The following is a 19,209-nucleotide window of genomic DNA, read 5'->3' as shown; positions in this document are numbered from 1 at the left end:
GGCCGCCATTAACCAGCTGGACTCCTCCGCCTCTTGGCACTGCGCATGCGTATCCACCTCACCCTCCCCATCCCTGCTCCAGCACAGAAGGGAAGCGGGACGGAAGGCGTGGCTCTGTGAGGGACCTTGACCAATCAAATGGGTGCTCATCCCCCTCCCCCGCCGGAGTGATGGGCCACGCCCCACGTCCTGAAATGAGTGACAGGGCCCGCCCTAGGGGCTTGTTGTGATTCGAAAGCAGCCCCGCGGGAGGCTCGGCCCAATGGGTGCGCGCGGTCGCCAGTGAATGGGGCGCGCCCCCTCCCAATCCGGCTGGATCCTGTTGCGGCGCGCTGGGATGGGGGAAGGGCGGGCTTCGACCACTGCGCAACGACACTAAGATTCATTCACGCACAGGCAGCAGGCGCTCGCTGGCAGCGAGTGAACGCGGGGAGCAGCAGCGACCACAGCTGCACTAGCGGGTTGCGGGTCGGGGCCACCGCTCGCCATGCCGAGGAGAAAGGTACGGGGTGGAACCGCTCCCCACAGCACCGAGCCGCCGACCGAACGCTGCGGTCCGGGGCTATCCCCGGGCTTCTCGCGCCGCCGCCCGCAAATTCCCCGGGCTCGGCTGACGCTCGCTTCGGGTCAAATGGCGCCCGGGACATCAGCGCCCCCCTCCGGCCGGGCCCCCAGCCGGACCCGCTGAGCGACCGCGGGGCCCTTCTCCCGAGTAGCGGCAGCTGCGTCACTCGAATTTTCTGTAGCCGTTAAACGCGACGGCACTCGGGGTTCGAAATCCGAACGTGGCGGCGGGAAGGGGCGTGTGTCCTGACGTCACTCAGCCGTGACCGCCCCTTGGGAGGGGGGAGGAAACCTGGGCTCTGCGCGTGCGCACATGTTTGTTCGTTCACTCCCTGTGCGTGTTTGTTTGCAGGTGAACGCGGCCGAAGGGGAGGCGCGGGAGGAGGTAAGTGCCGGGCTCCCTGCGCGGGCTCCCCGGGGAGGGGCGCGGAACAGGGACCCGACTCTCACGCTGTCTCTGTCTCTCTTTCTAGCCCAAGAGGCGGTCCGCACGCCTGTCAGCTGTAAGTATAGACATCCCCCGGCTGCCCCTTCCTAGGCGCTGTGAGGGGCGAGCACTAAACCTGCCTCTCTTTCCAGAAACCAGCCCCCGCCAAAGCCGAGCCCAAGCCAAAAAAGGCGGCAGCAGCAGCAAAGGTGAGTGAGACACACCTGTGAATGGCACAGACTGTCCGTGTCAGGCTTGCTCGACACACCAATGCCCTGTTGGTTTGATCATACAGCTGGATCTAGGACAGATTTCATTTAGATGCTGCTCTTAACTTACGTGGCTTCCAGGGAGCAATACACTAAACAACTGTTTTTACCAAGTTATCTTTCTTGAGAAGAGAACTTACGAAGAATGTTGTACTCCACCTCTCTTAGACCTTTTCCTTTATTAAGCAGCTAATGGTATTTAGGATCTCTAGTACATACTTAAGAGGTGTGAATATTTTAGTAGCGCTGATCATTATTTTGATATCAGGCGGCAACTACATATAAGAATATTTCATGTCTTTATTGGTACCTGAAGGGGAAAGTGTGTATGTACTTGCATTTTAAAAGACTGCGTCTAAATTCTTGGTTTAACCTTGTAAAATGGTTTTTGAACTTGTATTGAGTTCAATGTTAACTCAGGGCATATCTACATGTGTATTGGCACAGCTGTACTGATGCATCTGCGCTCCTATAGTTCATCTGGGGAAGACACTCTATGTAGTACATAGACCAGGGGTCAGCCACCTCTGGCACGCGGCATATTTGTGAAGTAGGGAAAATATACCATTTTCTAGTGACTTTAACCTTTATGTAAAATAAAGTTCTTAAGTTACAGCTGTGAAACAATTTAGTGTACTGCCAGTATTTTCTGTAAATGTACAGGAAGTACACAACTATATGTGACAGTTCTAACAAGTAGGGTTGCAGTAATGCAAATGAACTGAGACAGTCTATTTGGGTTATCAGCCACAATTTTACTCATTATACATGATTAATAAATCTTTAAATTAAAAAAATGATTTTTTTCTAGTCTCTTGATCTCTATTTTAGAAATAGAGATGCATGAAGACTTGGTGTATAGAAGCCTTTTAGATTAAATTTATATAATATTGAATGTTTTAAATGAAAAAGTAGGAAACCTGTGAAGAATGGCTAAATGTGTGTATTAGATTTGTCTAAAAACAATAAGTCTTAATCTGTTGTTCACTTATAGGTAATGGCATCAATAAGATTAATGTTGTTAGACAAAAGTATTAAATTGTTCTTTTATATTAACTCCATACTGCTATACTAAATATTTTCAAGCAGTGGGAATCAGCTGAGGCATTCGTTAGAATGCAACTAAATAATACAAAGTTTGTTGAGAAATTTATACTGGGGAAACTTTTTTGTTTTGTTTTTAATGAAAAATATCACTCCCATCAAGTCAAAAGAAACCTCTGGCTTAACCATACTAGGTTGGGCAAAAAATATAAAGCCTACTTCAGCTGACTGTTGAATGTGCTCTTGAAAACATTTTACTGCATTATTAAATTTCTTCCATTAAATTCTAAAAAGAGGATAAAAGCTTGATGTGTTTGGTGCTTCTGAAATAGAAGGGCTTACATTATTAGGGCTGTCAAGTGATTAAAAAAATTGATCACTATTAATCGTACCATTAAACAACAATAGAATACAGTAACACCTCACTTAACGTGGTAGTTATGTTCCTGAAAAATGTGACTTTAAGCGAAACAATGTTAAGCAAATCCAATTTCCCCATAAGAATTAATGTAAATGAGAGGGTTAGGTTCCAGGAAATTTTTTTTCACCAGACAAGACTGTTTTTTTATACATACATACACACACACACACACACTCTCTATAAGGTTTAAAAAAACAATTTAATACTGATACACAGTGATGATGATTGTGAAGCTTGGTTGAGGTGGAGGAGTCAGAGGGTGGGATATTTCCCAGGGAATGCCTTACTGAGAAATTGGCTGAGCCCTCAAGGGTTAACTCTGACACTCTACAAGGCAGCAGGAATGGAGGGAGGGGAGAGAGAGATATGCAAATTTCCCTTTTAAGTACACTGCCTTGTTAATTAGATCAGCTTGCTGAGACCACAGCTGCTGCCAGCAGAGCCCTGTCCTGTGTCCCCCCTGCTCTATGGAAGTTGGGGTAAGCGGGATGCAGGAGTGGGGAGGACGGACGACACCCTGACATTAGCCCCCCTCTTCTTCTCCCTCTCTCTTTCCCCCCAGCGCACAGCAAGCAGGAGTCTCTGGGAGCAGCATATGGCAGTGGGGGGAGGGGCACCGCTGAACTGCAGGCAGCTGCTGCACAGGGAACTTAGGGGAGTGGGGAGCTGATGGGGGGGCTGCTAGTCCACCCTGGTTCCAAGCCCCCACCAGCTAGCTGCAACGGGCTGCTCTTCGTGCAAGCAGTGGACAAAGCAGGCGGCTGCCAAAGACTTTAGAAGGGAGCATTGCACAACTTTAAATGAGCATGTTCCCTAATTGATCAGCAACATAACAACGAAACAACATTAACCAGGACAACTTTAAGTGAGGAGTTACTGTACCATTTATGTAAACGTTTTTGGATGTTTTCTACATTTTCAAATATATTGACTTCAATTACAACACAGAATACAATACGTACAGTGCTCACTTTATATTTTTTATTACAAATATTTGCACTGTAAAAAAACAAAAGAAATATTATTTTTCAGTTCACCTAATACAAGTACTGTGTTGCAATCTTTTTATCATGAAAGTTGAACTTACAAGTGTAAAATTATGTATAAGAAAACCTGCATTCAAAAATAAAACAATGTAAAATTTTAGAGCCTGGAAGTCCACTCAGTCCTACTTCTTGGCCAGCAAATTGCTCAGACAAGCAAGTTTGTTTAAGTTTGTAGAAGATAATGCTGCCTGCTTCTTGTTTACAATGTCACCTGAAAGTGAGAACAGGCGTTCTCATGGCACTGTTGTAGCCAGCGTCTCAAGATATTTGTGCCAGATGTGCGAAAGATTCATATGTCCCTTCATGCTTCAACCACCATTCCAGGGGACATGCATCCATGCTGATGACGGGTTCTGCTCGATAACAATCCAAAGCAGTGCAGACCAACGCGTGTTCATTTTCATTATCTGAGTCAGATGCCACCAGCAGAAGGTTGATTTTCTTTTGGGTGGCTTGAGTTCTGTAGTTTCCGCATCGGAGTGCTACTCTTTTAAGACTTCTGAAAGCATGCTCCACACTTTGTCCCTCTCAGATTTTGGAAGGCACTTCAGATTCTTAAACCTTGGGTCAAGTGCTGTAGCTATCTTTAGAAATCTCACATTGGTACCTTCTTTGCATTTTGTCAAGTGTGCCTTGAAAGTGTTCTTAAAATGAATTACATGTGCTGGGTCATCATCCGAGACTGCTATAACATGAAATACGTGGCAGAATGCAGATAAAATAGAACTGGGGACATACAATTCTCCCCCAAGGTGTTCAGTCACAAATTTAATTAGCACATTATTTTTTAACGAGCGTCGTCAGCATGGAAGTATGTCCTCTGGAATGATGGCTGAAGTATGAAGGGGCATACAAAAATTTAGCATATCTGGCACGTAACTACTTTGCAAAGCTGACTACAAAAGTGACATGCAAATGCCTGTTCTCCATTTCTGGTGATATTGTAAATAAGCGGGCAGCATTATCTCCTGTAAATGGAAACAAATTTATTTGTCTGAGTGACAGGCTGAACAAGAAGTAGGGCTGAGTGGACTTGTAGGCTCTGAAGTTTTACATTGTTTTGTTTTTGAGTTCAGTTATGTGTTTAAAAAAAAAAAAGTCTACATTTATAAGTTGCACTTTCACAACAAAGAGATTGCACTACAGTATTTGTATAAGGGGAAATGAAAAATACCATGTCTTTTGTTTATCATTTTTGCATTGCAAATATTTGTAATAAAAAAATATACACTTGGATTTCAATTAGAATACAGAATAGGATATTAAAATGTAGAAAAACATCCAAAATATTTAATAAATTTTAATTGGTATTAACTTAATCACAATTTTTTTCACGTTTTATTTTTGAGTTAACCGTGTGAGTTAACTGCGATTAATTGACAACCCTTATTATTATTTATTATTATTATTGTTACAATATTAGCACAGTCAAGTCATGGACTTTGCAACTTTCCCTGTGCAATTCTACCAATGCACTTCAATTCTGTCTTCCAGCATGTATTTTCCTCAGTGTTAGGGCTCTCAAACAGGTTGCCACTCATCAAATTGTGTAGTGGTTGTGTGGAAGTAGTTATGGGGTCTGAGAAACCACTACTAAACTTCTTATAAGTGTTTTAGTTTCTGATCCCAGTTTGACTATCTCTTATTTCTGGAATGGAGAGAATTTTTTTCTATATACACCTCTACCTAGATATAAGGCTGTCCTCTGGAGCCAAAAAATCTTACCACGTTATAGGTGAAACCGCGTTATATTGAATTTGCTTTACTCCACTGGAGTGCGCAGTCCCGCACCCCCACTCCCCCGGAGCATTGCTTTACCGTGTTCTATCGGGTCGCGTTATATCGAGGTAGCGGGGTGTATATGGAAACCTCCTTCACTGATTATGGAGCATATAGTTTCTGAGGTTTTTTTGGTAATATTGAGAATTAATAACCATCTTGTTTTAAAATTCTTACATTCATTTTATTGTAGGATAAATCTGAGGACAGGAAAGCTCCATCAAAGGGGAAAAAAGGACCAAAAGGAAAACAGATTGAGGGGACTAATCAAGAAGAAACAAACGATAACTTGCCTGCAGAAAATGGAGAAATTAGCAGTGCAGAGGTATAGTAGTAGCTTTAGTCTTAACCTAGACAAAAGATTAGCTCTTGATTATGAATAGTTAATGTAATGTAATGCACTAGTTAATCTAAACATCTATCCAACATCAGATTCAGTTTCTGCAAAATCTAAGATATAAATGTATGTTGCTGAGATTTTCATAGCAGCCTAGGGGATTTAGCCATGCATCTTCTATTAACTTTAGTGGAAGATATATAGCTACCAGAACTGGTGTGAAAATTCATTGGAATCTTTTCCTCTGGAAAAATAAGAGACATTTTCATAACTCAATTTCCATGGAATATAGCTTTCAGTAAAAACTCAATAAAAACATTTCAGCCAAATGTGGTAATAGAGCCTCATGGGAGTTGTAGTTTGCTCCTCATGTCCCCCTTCTCTTTGGGTTGTGATCCCCAGCTGGAGTACATATCCCATAATGTATGATGGCAAGGAACTTCATGTTGCACACAGCCCTCCTCCAGAGAGGAGATGGGTGCATTATGGAAGATGTGTATCTGGGGATCCCAGCCCATGGAAGAGAGTGAGTACGCAAGGAGCAAACTACAACCCATGAAGTGCTACAACTAGTTTTTGACCAAAATCTTTCAACAAAAAACAATGTTTTCTGCAGAAAGCAAGAAACATCTCACAAAAAATCCATTATGTTAAAACCCAAAATAGCTGACAGAAAATTTTCAATCAACCTCACTGGCTTTGTCCTCTGACTGATCTGAAAATCTCTGATAGTTTCTAGTCTTCATGGTTGCAAAGAAATACTCGAAGGATAACTGATGCAAATTCAAAAGAAGACGTTTTAGAGCTATTTTCAGGCTGTCTGCAATGTCAACTGCTTCGTCCATTTCAGTGAGATGTTAATCTGACTTAGTGTCAGTAGGCTCAATACTTGCTTTCTAAATAACTTGATAATTGCAATTACACTCCTAACTGATGCTTATTAAAACTGAGCATGCACATTAATTAATATCTGAAAATGGCCAAACAAAGGTCAAAGAAATCGTATTTGTTGAATGCAACAGTTGTTCTTCAAGTGATGCTATCCCAATGGGTACTCTGCTGTAGATTTGGCAGCGCCTCCTGTGCCTGGGATCAGATCTTCATCAACAGTGCCCATCGGACTGCACATGTGCACCTCCCCCCCGTCGCGCTGTGAGCGGGACATATATACACGTGTGTGTTCATATATGTGTGTATATATAATATATGAATGAGAGAGAGCGCCGTGTGGTTCGTCTGCCCCCCAGTTCCTTCTCTACCACCTTTGGTCTGGGATGGAATCCACAGCAGAGCCTGCGTCTCCTTTACCCTCAGTAGGTAGTGCCTTGCCTGTCAGTTTTGGGGCTGGTCTACACTACAGTGGTAAATCGATCTAAGTTTACAAAACTTCAGTTATGTGAATAGCTTAACTGAAGTCGACGTAGTTGGATCCACTTACCGCGGTGGCTATACAGTGCTCCGTCGATGGGAGAGCATCTCCCGTCAACTTCCCTTATGCTTCTTGGGGAAGTGGATTACACAAATCGATGGGTGAGTGCTCTCCCATGGATTTAGCATGTCTTCACCAGACCCGATAAATCGACAGTGGCTGCATCAATTGCAGCAGTGCCGGTAAGTGTAGACATGCCGAATGTAGTTAGTACTACTACTTTCCTCTATCAAAAAAAATTTGTTGTTGTTTTTGCTTTATTTTTACTGTTACTTCATAGCTTAGGATTCTGTTTCCCCGCTTCCCATTTCGGAAGCTTTTTCCCTTAACCTCAATCTACCCATCAGGACAGAGACTGGCAGCAATTAGATTTATTTGGACACAAAGTTTATTCGTCTGTCAAGTTCCAATTTTGCATATCTAATTACGAGGCTTTTATGGCCAAGTACAACTATCTCAACTACTCCAAGATAGAGGAACTCTGCCAAGACATGCTTGCAGCCAAGAAAGAACAATTTCAGGTGCTTATGTCTGAGGGACATCTCTTGGCCCAAACAGCCCTACAACAAGCCTCTTTAGACTCTGTGGATACTGCCGCCCTTCTATCTCAATGTTGTAGCCATGAGGCAGGCGTAATGGCTACACCTCTTGGGGTTTCCTAAGGAGGTACAAACTACAGCAGATGACTTACCGGTAACTTTGAGGGCCCAACTTATTTGTGGAGCATATGGATGACACCCTACACTCCCGAGCTGCTCTCTGATCTGTCTGCATTTACACAAAGTACCCTACCCGATTCAGACAGGTCACTCCTCAAGGCGCTACCTCTCATGCACCTCTATCCAAGCAACAATTTTGAAGGTTTAGTCGAGGCCCAAAGAAGCCTTCCCTTGTTACAGTTATACCAACCATCTTTGATATCCCACCAGTTTGGCGACCAGTTAGCTCCCTTGTTTCCATCACGGAGCCTAATCACCTTGGAAAAGTAGGTTTTAAAGATCGTCAGGGAAGGATACTCCATCCCTTTCCTATCTATCCTTCTTCCCCACCATCCTCCATCCCCATCTCTCCTCGGGGACCCTTCCCATGAACCCATTCTACAAGAAGAAATTAATTTTATGCAGCTGGGAGCCATAGATCCAGTCCCTTCCCAACACAGAGGACAGCATTTCTACTTCCTTTATTTTCTGATCCAGAAGAAATCCAGTGTCTGGTAGCTGATCCTGGACCTTCAAAACCTAAACAAGTTCATCGAACTGCAATGCTTCAGGATGGTTACCCTCTCCACCATTATCCCAGCACTGGAATACGGGGACTGGTTCTTGGCCCTTGAGCTCCTAGACGCATATTTCCGTATCACAGTACACATTGCCCACAGACAGTTTCTCCGATTCACCATGGGCACCAACCACTGTCAGTGCAAGATACTGCCTTTCTAACTGTCCATGGCCCCTCGAGTTCTTGCAGTCATTGCTGCCTACCTCAGGAAACAAGGCGTCGTCATCTTTCCATATTTAGATGACCCCACAACTTAGTCTCCTCAAGGCCCCATCTGAAACTGATGCTCTTCGCGCCATCTGGGTGACAGTGGACCTTTTTATTAATCAGATTCTCGCCTATAGTGGATATTGTATTCAAGGAACGAGCCTGCCCCCAGATCTCTGCCAAAACATGCCTCCAACTACTCTGCCACGTGGTAGCAGCCACTTTCGTGGTAAAGTACTTACGGTTACACATGCAATATCTTCAGGCACGTCTCCATACAGTCAGTATATGTCCCTCACAGACTGCCGCCACAAACTTATTCATGCCGATGAGAGTCAAGGACTCACTACTCTGGTGGACACAGCCCAAGAGCATCTGTGTTGGGATTTCTTTCCTCCAACCAGCGCGGACTATGATTCTAACAATCAACACCTCCCTAATCAGTTGGGGAGCACACCTTCACAATCATACAATGCAGGACAGATGGTTCTTAACCAAATCCACCCTACACATCAACCTCCTAGAGGTACAAGAGGTCCACAGTGCCTGCTGACCTTTCCTCCCACTGCTCACACATCGCACCATCAAGAGTCATGATGACCAATATCGTTTGCATGTTTTACATCAACAGACAAGATGGAGTGAAGTCCCACTCTTTATGCTTGGAGGCAGTGAAATTATAGAAATGGTGTATCCAACACATCATCATTTCAGCCACACACCTCCCTGGATACCAGAACACCACTGCAGACTCATGGGAGAATCTCCTGCTCAACCACGAGTGGGAACTGGATACATGAATCCTTCAGCTCATCTTCAATTGCTGGAGATTCCCTACCATAGATTCTGCTGGAGAGCAGGACTGGGACATGGCTCTCTGGGAGATGTGTTCCTCGTCACATGGGATGCACCACTCTTCTATGCCTTCCCTCCCTTCCCCCTTCTGCTTCGAGTACTCCACAAGATACAGGGGGACTGAGCCCAAGTCATCTTTAAAGCTCCAACTTGGCCATGATAGATCTAGTATACTTACCTCCTTCACATGATAGTATGCCAGCCGATCTCTTCATCCAACTCCACAGCTCCTTTCACAGGATGCGGGTTGCATCCCAGTCCACAGATGCTCCACTCCAAAGCCTGGCTCCTCCATGGTTCCAAGATTTGGAAATAACCTGTTCAGACACAGTTAAGCAGGTACTTTTGAACAGCAGGCACAACATGACTAGACACACTTACCTTCACAAAATTGACTAGATTCCAAGGCTAGTGCGCCTTCTATCAAGTCAATGCAGTAAGTGCTCCACTACCACTTATCCTGAACTACATATTACATCTTAAACAATCAGGATAATCCACTCGCTCCATTCAGGTGCATTTGGCAGCTGTCATCACTTTTCACTGCCACATAGACGGCCATTCCATTTTCACACATGCACTCTCAAAACGTTTTCTGGAGGGCCTCCAAAATCTTTATCCTAACATATGAGATCTGACCTGGGAACCTCGGCCTAGACCTCCATTGGAACCAAGGGTAATGTGCTCTTACATTTACTTATCAATTAAAACTGCTTATCTTGTTACCATCACCTCTCATTCATGTCCCCATTACTGACATTTTGCAAAGTGGCCACACGGGCATCAACATATACTTTTGCCTGTCACTATGCGATGTCACAGCAGACACTCTTCTTGGACACACTGTCCTATCATCTGCAGTAAATGTTGCTCTGAAGCCCCAGCCTTCCAGTTGGGGCACTGCTTTCTACTCCCCTACAGTGGAGCATCCATAAGGGACATCACTCGAAGAAGAAGAGAAGGTTAAATTGGCACAAAAATTGTGTGTAGACAAGTCTAAGTGTAGTTTTTCCCACTTCACAGAATTTGAACACCATTATAGACAAAGTGTTACTGCTGATCAGTAACTGTGAAAATTGTGATGAGAAAATTGACCCTTTCGGTAACTCCAGCAGAGAGACCGAGGACTGTAAATGGACATAAAGAGTGCAGTACCTTCTTGATCCTAGAAAAGCTTACTCCAGATCAGGTTGAGTCATATTAGTAAATGGTATAAGGACACTTGTAATGTGGCTGTCCTTGTTTTCTGCTGGTATTGTGGATAAATAGGATCTTATTCTCTGCAGCTGTTCTAAAACCTTTCATCAGCACTAAATAAATTCAATTGATATATTCCTTTTAAAGTAGGGCTGTTGATTAATCACAGTTAACTCGTGCGATTAACTCAAAAAAAATCACAATCGCATTGTTAAACAATAGAATAGCAATTGAAATTTAAATATTTTTGATATTTTTCTACATTTTCAAATATATTGATTTCAATTACAATACAGAATACAAAGTGTACAGTGCTCACTTTATATTTATTTTTTACAAATTACAAATATTTGCACTGTAAACACAAATTATTTTTCGTTCACCTAATACAAGTACTGAAGTGCAATCTCTTTATCATGAAAGTTGAACTTAAAAATGTAGAATTATGTACCAAAAAACCCCCTGCATTCAAAAATAAAACGTAATATTTAGTCTACAAGTCCAATCAGTCCTGCTACTTGTTCAGCCAGTCGCTCAAACAAACAAGTTTGTTTACATTTACAGGAGATAATGCTGCCCACTTCTTATTTACAATATCACCAGAAATTGAGAACAGGCATTTGCATGGCACTTTTGTAGCCAGCTTTGCAAAGTAGTTACGTGCCAGATATGCTAAATATTTGTTTGCCCCTTCATGCTTCGGCCACCATTCCAGAGGACCTGCTTCCATGCTGATGATGCTCCTTTAAAAAAAAATAAATAAATAAATTTGTGACACAATTCTCCCCCAAAGAGTTCAATGTCCCCTGCTCTGTTTTATAGCTACAGCACTCGACCTAAGATTTAAGAATCTGAAGTGCCTTTCAAAATCTGAGAGGGACGAGGCGTGGAGCTTGCTTTCAGATGTCTTAAAAGAGCAACACTGATTTGGAAACTACAGAATCCAAACCACCAACAAAGAAAATTAACCTTCTGCCGGTGGCATCTGACTCAGATGATGAAAATGAACACAGATCAGTCTGCACTATTTTGGATTGTTATCGAGCAGAACTCATCATCAGCATGGATGCATGTCTTCTAGAATGGTGGCTGAAGCTTCAAGGAACATATGAATCTTTAGCACATCTAGCACGCAAATATCTTGTGACGCTGGCTAGAACAGTGCCATGCAAATGCCTGTTCTCACTTTCAGGTGACGTAAACAAGAAGCATGCGGCATTATCTTCTGCAAATGTAAACAAACTTACTTGTCTGAGCGATTGGCTGAATAGAAATAGGACTGATTGGACTTGTAGACTCTAAATTTTACGTTTTTAAGTTCAACTTTCATGATCGAGATTGCACTACAGTACTTGTATTTGGTGAATTGAAAAATAATAATTTTTTGTTTTTACAGTGCAAATATTTGTAATAAAAAATAAAGTGAGCACTGTACACTTTGTACAGTGCTGTAATTGAAATCAATATATTTGAAAATGTAGAAAACATCCCAAAATATTTAAAGGAATGGTATTCTATTGTTTAATTGCGATTAATCGCACTGTTAATGTTTTTAATCACTCGACAGTCCTATTTTAAAGATATTTATGCAGTAAAAATGCAATGAATTTATCTATCTAGGTGGAGTATATGTATCCTTTCAAAAAAGAACTGGATACATTCATGGAGGATAGGTCTATCGATGGCTATTAGCCAGGATAGGCAGGGATGCAAAACCATGCTCTGAAGTGTCTTTAGACTTTGTTTGCCAGAAGCTGGGAATGGCCATTTTGGGAATGGATCACTTGATTACCTGTTCTGTTTATTCCCTGTGAAGCACTTGGCATTGGGCACTGTCGGAAGACAGGATACTGGGCTAGATGAACCATTGGTCTGACCCCATATGGCCATTTTTATGTTCTTAAGCTTGTATGAATTCATTGTTTTGAAGTTAAGGGACAAAATACTGGCTTGACCTAGACTAATGGTCACCAGTTGATAAATTGCAATCGACTGGTCGACCTTGGAGGCTCTGCCAATCCATCACAATCTCCAGTGGTGCAGCAGGGCTGCCGCTAAAGCAGCCTCCCTGCCTGCCCCGGCCCCACGCCGCTCCCGAAAGGGGCCAATGTGGCCCGGGGGTGGGGGGAGAGACATGGCTCCTCGTGTTGCCCCTCTCTGTAGGCATCGCCCTCACAGCTCCCATTGTCCGGGAACTGTGGCCAATGGGAGCTGTGGGGGCGGTGCCTGCAGAGAGGGGCAGTGCGTGGAGCCACATCTCCCCCTCTCCCCGGGGCGCGTTGGCCCCTTCCAGGAGCAGCGTGGGGCTGGAGCAGGCAGAGAGCTTGCCTTAGCTGTGCAGCTGCCCAAGGTAAGTTCTGCCCGGCAGGAGCCTGCACCCCAACTCCCCTCCTGGAACCACCACTCCATAACCCCTCCTGCACGCTGCACCCCCAGCCCTGAGGCCCCTCCCAGAGCCTGCATACCAACACTCTGCTGGAATCCCCTCCTGCACCCTTACCCCAGGCTCAGCCCAGAGCCCCCACCCCCTCCCGAACCCCCTGCCCCAGCCCTGTGAAAGTGAGTGAGGGTGGGGGAGAGCGAGCAATGGCGGGGGGGAGTGAGCAGGGCGGGGCCTTGGGATTGGGTAGATCCTGGGTTGCCCTTAAATTCGAAAATTGATCTTGGGCGTAAAAAGGTTGGAGGCCACTGATCTAGACATAGTGTAGTTCTGCCACTATTACTCAGTCTAGATATTTAAATTTCTGCAGAGATAGACTTCTAAATTCAAGAATACTGTGACATGATCAATGTGTCTTAAAACATGTTAAAGTAACAATGCAAATACTGCAGTGTAGAACAACACATTCAAATGTTTGCTTCTCTAAAGATATGCTATTCCCCAGGATCTAAGCTACCTAGTGTGAGAGAGTACTCATTTAAATCTTAAAATATTTTGACCTTTAGGGCAGTAGTTAATGAAATAGGCTCCTTTAAAAAAAAAAAAAAAAAAAATCCCTTCACCTTTAAGTCTGCCTTGAGCTGGAATGACTTTACATCCCTACCTCATATGCAGTCTAGAGTTGTTAATACCATTTTAAAAAGTTAGCCGTTTAAACGAAAAATATGTTGTTTAAATGTCTGGGGCTGATCCTGCCAGCGCAGTTGGGGCTAGGGCCCCTCCAGCCGGCATGGCTGGGCCTGCTTTGGTGCTGCTCCGGGCCAGCTGGCTCTGCTCCGGGATGAACAGTTAAGGCAGATAAACCGGTAAGAATTAGTTTTACCGGTTAATCTTTTACATTTCCAATATGAGGAGCCGACTTCCTAAAATTTGAGCCAGTTACATTTCACTTTAATTTGATTTGTGGGTGTAGAATGTTATCAAAGGGGACTGAGACCAGTTCATTAATGATTGGTTAAGATCATGAATCAAAATGTGTGAAGACTTTAAAAAATAAGTAATCATTTGTCCTAAACATTTGATAATGAATTTTGCTCTATAATATACCTGATTTGTTAAATCTTTTTGAAGCTACCATATTCTCTTTACTGTTAAGATCTTGTGTGTGAACTAAGACATTGAGATTTTCAGGAAACTGTAATACTAAATGTTCTCTATGTCCCCTCCCCTTTTTCAGGCTCCAGGATCTGATGCAGCAAGAGAGAAAGAAGCAAAGTCTCAGTAATATCTCTACCAAGTCTTTTATCAGTGGACCCAGTACCTACCTTCCTTGTACAATTCAGAGGAATATTTTTATCAACTATTTTGTAAATGCAAGTTTTTTAGTAGTTCTACAAAACACACTTTTAAAAAGGAGGGAGTCCTGCCACTTCCGCCACTTCCCATTTTTTTTTTACATAATTAGATACGTGTAAATGCTTTTTTTTTTTAAAGAGGTAAAATCATCTACTGGTTGTCTATTTTCTGTGTAGCCAGAAATTAATGGAATGTTAGATTAGGGAGAGGCTTTGAAATCCTGATTACACTTAACATTCCATAGCCTGTGAGGGACAGTTTTTATATCCTATTACATGAGGCATGACACAGATCAAACTTTGGAATCGTAAGTTGAAAAGTCTTATTTTACTTATGTCCACTGTATCTATAGAGTTATTTCTGTAATGAAACTGCTCCTTGCTGTTGGATCTCCCTTTCAGAATCCTGTATTATCTGTGACAGTTACTTTTAGTAGTGGTAGTTTTATTTTTTTCAATAACTTTGTAACTGTGCTGTGAAAAATTGGAAACCTTTATTGGGTGTGTAGTGAGTGTGATGTTACTGAGCCCTGGTCTACGCTACAGATTTATGTCAGTATAACTACGTTGCTCAAGGGTTTGGAAAATCCACCCCCCTAAGCGATGCATTTATACCAACTGAACTCCCAGTGTAGACAGAGTTATGTCAATGGAAGGGCTTCTCCCATCAACAAAGTTACTGCCCCTCAGGGAGGCAGAGTACCTTTGCCAATGGGAGGAGTCAGCATAGGTAGCATCTCTAAGCGTTACAGCAGCACAACTCCAGCTGTGCTGCTGCAGTGCTGTAAGTGTAGACAAGCCCTGAATAGGTGGAACTTTCTGTATAGCAGATCTAACTTCATATGACATATTCAAGATACTGGTACATCATATCCAATTGTAAAGGACAGTTTGTCAACACAGGTTAAGATGAAAAGTAATTGGAATAATGGTTTTTAAAAAGATGAAAAATATACAAGAATAAAAAATTGTATAAATTGTTCATGGTGTGTCTATGTACTGATTACCAAGAGCCAATAAAATCTTGGTCATAAATGGACATTGCTTTTGTAGCCGCTGGGTTGACTACAGTGACGCATGTAACTCATACAGAAATCTGTTTGTTGGATTTTGTTTGAAAAACTGAGAGAAACCTGTACTGGTAGATACTTTAACATTCACTCGGAATATACAGTTAATGTTATTCCTAGAGATGGGGGGAGAGAGGGATTTTTTTTTTTAAATTGCCAAGTGTCCAGTTGCAGTCTTACCTGGGTTGACCAATTGGAATGTTGATATCATTAAAATGGAGTGGGATTGTATGATGGGGTTGCCTGTGCTGGTGAGACTCTGGGCATAGTAGCCCCTGGGATCCCTTCCAGTTCTTCATTCGGTCAGCTGCAGGGGGTCAAAAGGGAATTCCTCCCCCACCCCTTCCCTTGATGTATTCTGGTTTTTGCCTTTTTATTTTTGTTTTCTTTCCTCCAAAGCAGTGGTTCCCAAACTTTAACAACCCTGTGAACCCCTTTCACTAAAATGTCAAGTCTCGTGAACCCCCTCCTAAAAATGAATATTTCCAGGGATTTTCTCCTTTACCTGAGTATAAATTATAAGAGCAGAGATCTTGGAAATATATTTTTTATGACAAGCTTATTACACACTATTATTTATCATTACAGTATTTTTATTACATTATGAAAACAGCAACACTCTTCCAAGATCTCACTTTCGTAACTTGTATCACTTTGAATAAGCCTGTTATAAGACAAGGCTCTTATGTTTCATCAAGGAATATCAGATGTGAAACAGCATGAATGTATTTAAGAAGCCAACTCAAAGAGTTCCTTGTACACAAGCATTCAGGTCTTGAGCAGTCTAGGCAAACAACGCACATTACAACAAAGCTTAAACTTATTCTTCATAATTTTAAAAACAATACTAGCTGCCTATTTAATTTTAAAAACAGCAAAAAATATCCACCTCCCTTTCCATTTCTTATAAGGAATCTTGAAGTTTAAATCTCCTCAGTGTGATAGATATGCTTTCTTTGATCTGCTTAGCTCTTAGAAGTCCAAGGGCTCCTGGCTGCTGGCCCCATGCTACCCAGGACAGCTCTGTCTGCCATTAGGGAATTTTTTCGTGAGAACCCCCTGTAACATTTTACGAACCCCAGTTTGGGAACCACTGCTCTAAAGCATCAAAGAGTGGCAGGGTTGGCAATTTACTTGGGAAAACTAGTTTAGGATTGGGCACTAGTAAATACTGTCTTAATCTGGGAAAAATAAAATTATTATAACTATACTAATGAAAAATACTGAAATTTAGCCATTTGGTAATAGATTTGCAGTAAAATAGTCTGCTTAATTTTAGTTATAGGAACTAAAAACAAAAGAGTGTCAACTTAAAGCTGTATGCTGTTGTCTAGGCTATCTCAAGTAGAAACTGAAACTTTGGAATCTGGGAATTCCTGTTCTTTGTTTAGCTATGAAAATTACATGTTTAGCAAACCAAGAAGAGGAATTCTCAGATTCGGAAGTTTGTTAGTTTGGCAATTTACCTCAAAAAACTGTCTAGTCCATTACACCGTCTCTTGATCTGGGTGGAGTACAACTGAACTGAGCGAGTGGAGTGACTTAGGTCAAAATGAACAAGGACTCCTTGTTCCATGAGCCAAGGTGGAGGACTACTTGACCCAATTCATGACTATTTTGAAAAAGTTTATAAAGTTAGCAAAGAGTCTTAGATGCAGAAATTGCAAAGAAAAAGTGAGTAGGAAGGGAGGCTGAGGAAATATTTTACAAAATCCACTGGAAAGAACAGACACCAGAACCACTGACTTTAGCTGAATATATGTAAGTATTGGAATTGGACTCTGAGGATGAAGATACGGATAATGCTATATTGCCATTGCCAAGTTATAGTATAGTGCTGGGGATACACAGAGCTATGAGCCATTGTGTTATCTCTCTCCCTCAGTAAGAGTGAGTTTTGCTGGTGCATGACTGCGTCAAGCCCTTGCCTGCCAGCCAGCCTGCCTGTCTTCCTTACCCAGCAAAATCCACAAGCCATTCCTGGCCCAAACTTTGCCTACCAGGTAACAGTTAGTGAATTCCATCCCTAAGCTCCTAAGAGATGTTTCAATTCTATGCACAACCCCTTTCACTGCATTCACAGAAGATAACAAGTTTGCTGTTCTGTTAGTACATCACAGCTTATTAACGTGTAAATACACTAGGGCTGTTGATTAATCACTCACGCAATTAACATTAAAAAACGATTAATCGCACTGTTAAACAATAGAATAACAATTTAAATTTATTAAATATTTTGGATGGTTTTCTACATTTTCAAATATATCTATTTCAATTACAACAGAACAAAGTGTACACTGCTCACTTTATATTTTTGATTACAAACATTTGCACTAAAAATAAAAAAATTTCAGTTCACAAGTACTGTAATGCAATCCCTTTATCATGAAAGTGCAACTTACAAATGTAGATTTTTTTTTTGTTACATTCTTTTGCTTTTGAGTGCAGTTATGTAAAACTTTAGAGCCTACAAGTTCACTCAGTCCTACTTCTTGTTCAGCTAACAAAACAAGTTTGTTTACATTTATGGGAGATAATACTACCCACTTCTTAATTACAATGTCACCTGGAAGAGAGAATAGGCATTCACGTGGCACTGTTGTAGCTGGTGTTACAAGATATTTATGTGCCAGATGTACTAAAGATTCATATGCCTCTTCATGCTTCAGCCACTGTTCCAGAGGACATGCTTCCATGCTGATTACGCTTGTTTAACATTTTTTTTTTTTTTTTTTTAATTAAATTTGTGACTGAACTCCTTGGGGAGAATTAACAGAGAGTCCTGTGGCACCGTAAAGACTAACAGATGTATTGGAGCATAAGCTTTTGTGAGTGAATGCCCACTTCGTCACATGCATCCGACAAAGTGGGCGTTCACCCACGAGAGCTTATGCTCCAATACATCTGTTAGTCTTAAAGGTACCACAGGACTCTGTTGCTTTTTTACAGATCCAGACTAACACGGCTATCCCTCTGATACTTGGGGAGAATTGTATATCTCCTGCTCTGTTTTACCCAAGTTCTGCCATATATTTCATATTATAGCAATTTTGGACGATAACCCAGCACATGTTCGTTTTAAGAACACTTTCACTGCAGATTTGACAAAACGCAAAAAAGGTACCAATGTGAGATTTCTAAAGATAGCTACAGCACTTGACCCAAAGTTTAAGAATCTGAAGTGCCTTCCAAAATCTGAAAGGGACGAGGTGTGGAGCATGCTTTCAGAAGTCTTAGAAGAGCAACACTTGTGGAAACTACAGAACCCAAACCACCAAAAAAGAAAATCAACCTTCTGTTGGTGGCATCTGACTCAGATGATGAAAATGAACATGCGTCTGTCCGCACTGCTTTGGATTGTTATTGAGTAGAACCTGTCCAGCATAGGTACCTGTCCTCTGGAATGGTGTTGAAGTGTGAAGGGACATATGAATCTTTAGTGCATCTGGCACGTAAATATCTTGTGACGCCGGCTAGAACAGTGCCATGAGAACGCCTGTTCTCACTTTCATGTGACGTAAGCTGGAAGTGGGCAGCATTATCTTCTGCAA

At 42.2% G+C, this 19,209-nt stretch overlaps 1 protein-coding gene across 2 annotated transcripts; it reads left to right on the top strand.

Moving 5' to 3' along the window:
• The first annotated feature begins 77 nt into the window (after positions 1–77).
• On the top strand, positions 78–15,570 carry HMGN1 (high mobility group nucleosome binding domain 1). Of its 2 annotated transcripts, XM_005304447.4 has the most exons (6): positions 78–502; positions 917–949; positions 1,038–1,067; positions 1,144–1,200; positions 5,744–5,875; positions 14,471–15,570. In XM_005304447.4, exons 1-6 carry the CDS (start codon positions 488–490, stop codon positions 14,516–14,518), a joined length of 315 nt encoding a protein of 104 aa, XP_005304504.2. In that variant the 5' UTR covers positions 78–487; the 3' UTR covers positions 14,519–15,570. The 2 variants fall into 2 exon arrangements, with proteins under 2 accessions (XP_005304504.2, XP_042715170.2); XM_042859236.2 differs by lacking the exon at positions 78–502 and having other exon boundaries at positions 863–949.
• The last annotated feature ends 3,639 nt before the right edge of the window (positions 15,571–19,209 follow it).

Source organism: Chrysemys picta, chromosome 1, assembly GCF_011386835.1.
Source record: "Chrysemys picta bellii isolate R12L10 chromosome 1, ASM1138683v2, whole genome shotgun sequence".
NCBI lineage: Eukaryota > Metazoa > Chordata > Testudines > Emydidae > Chrysemys > Chrysemys picta.
The sequence above is the reverse complement of the archived record's forward strand: the minus strand, read 5'-3'. Positions and strand labels throughout refer to the sequence as shown.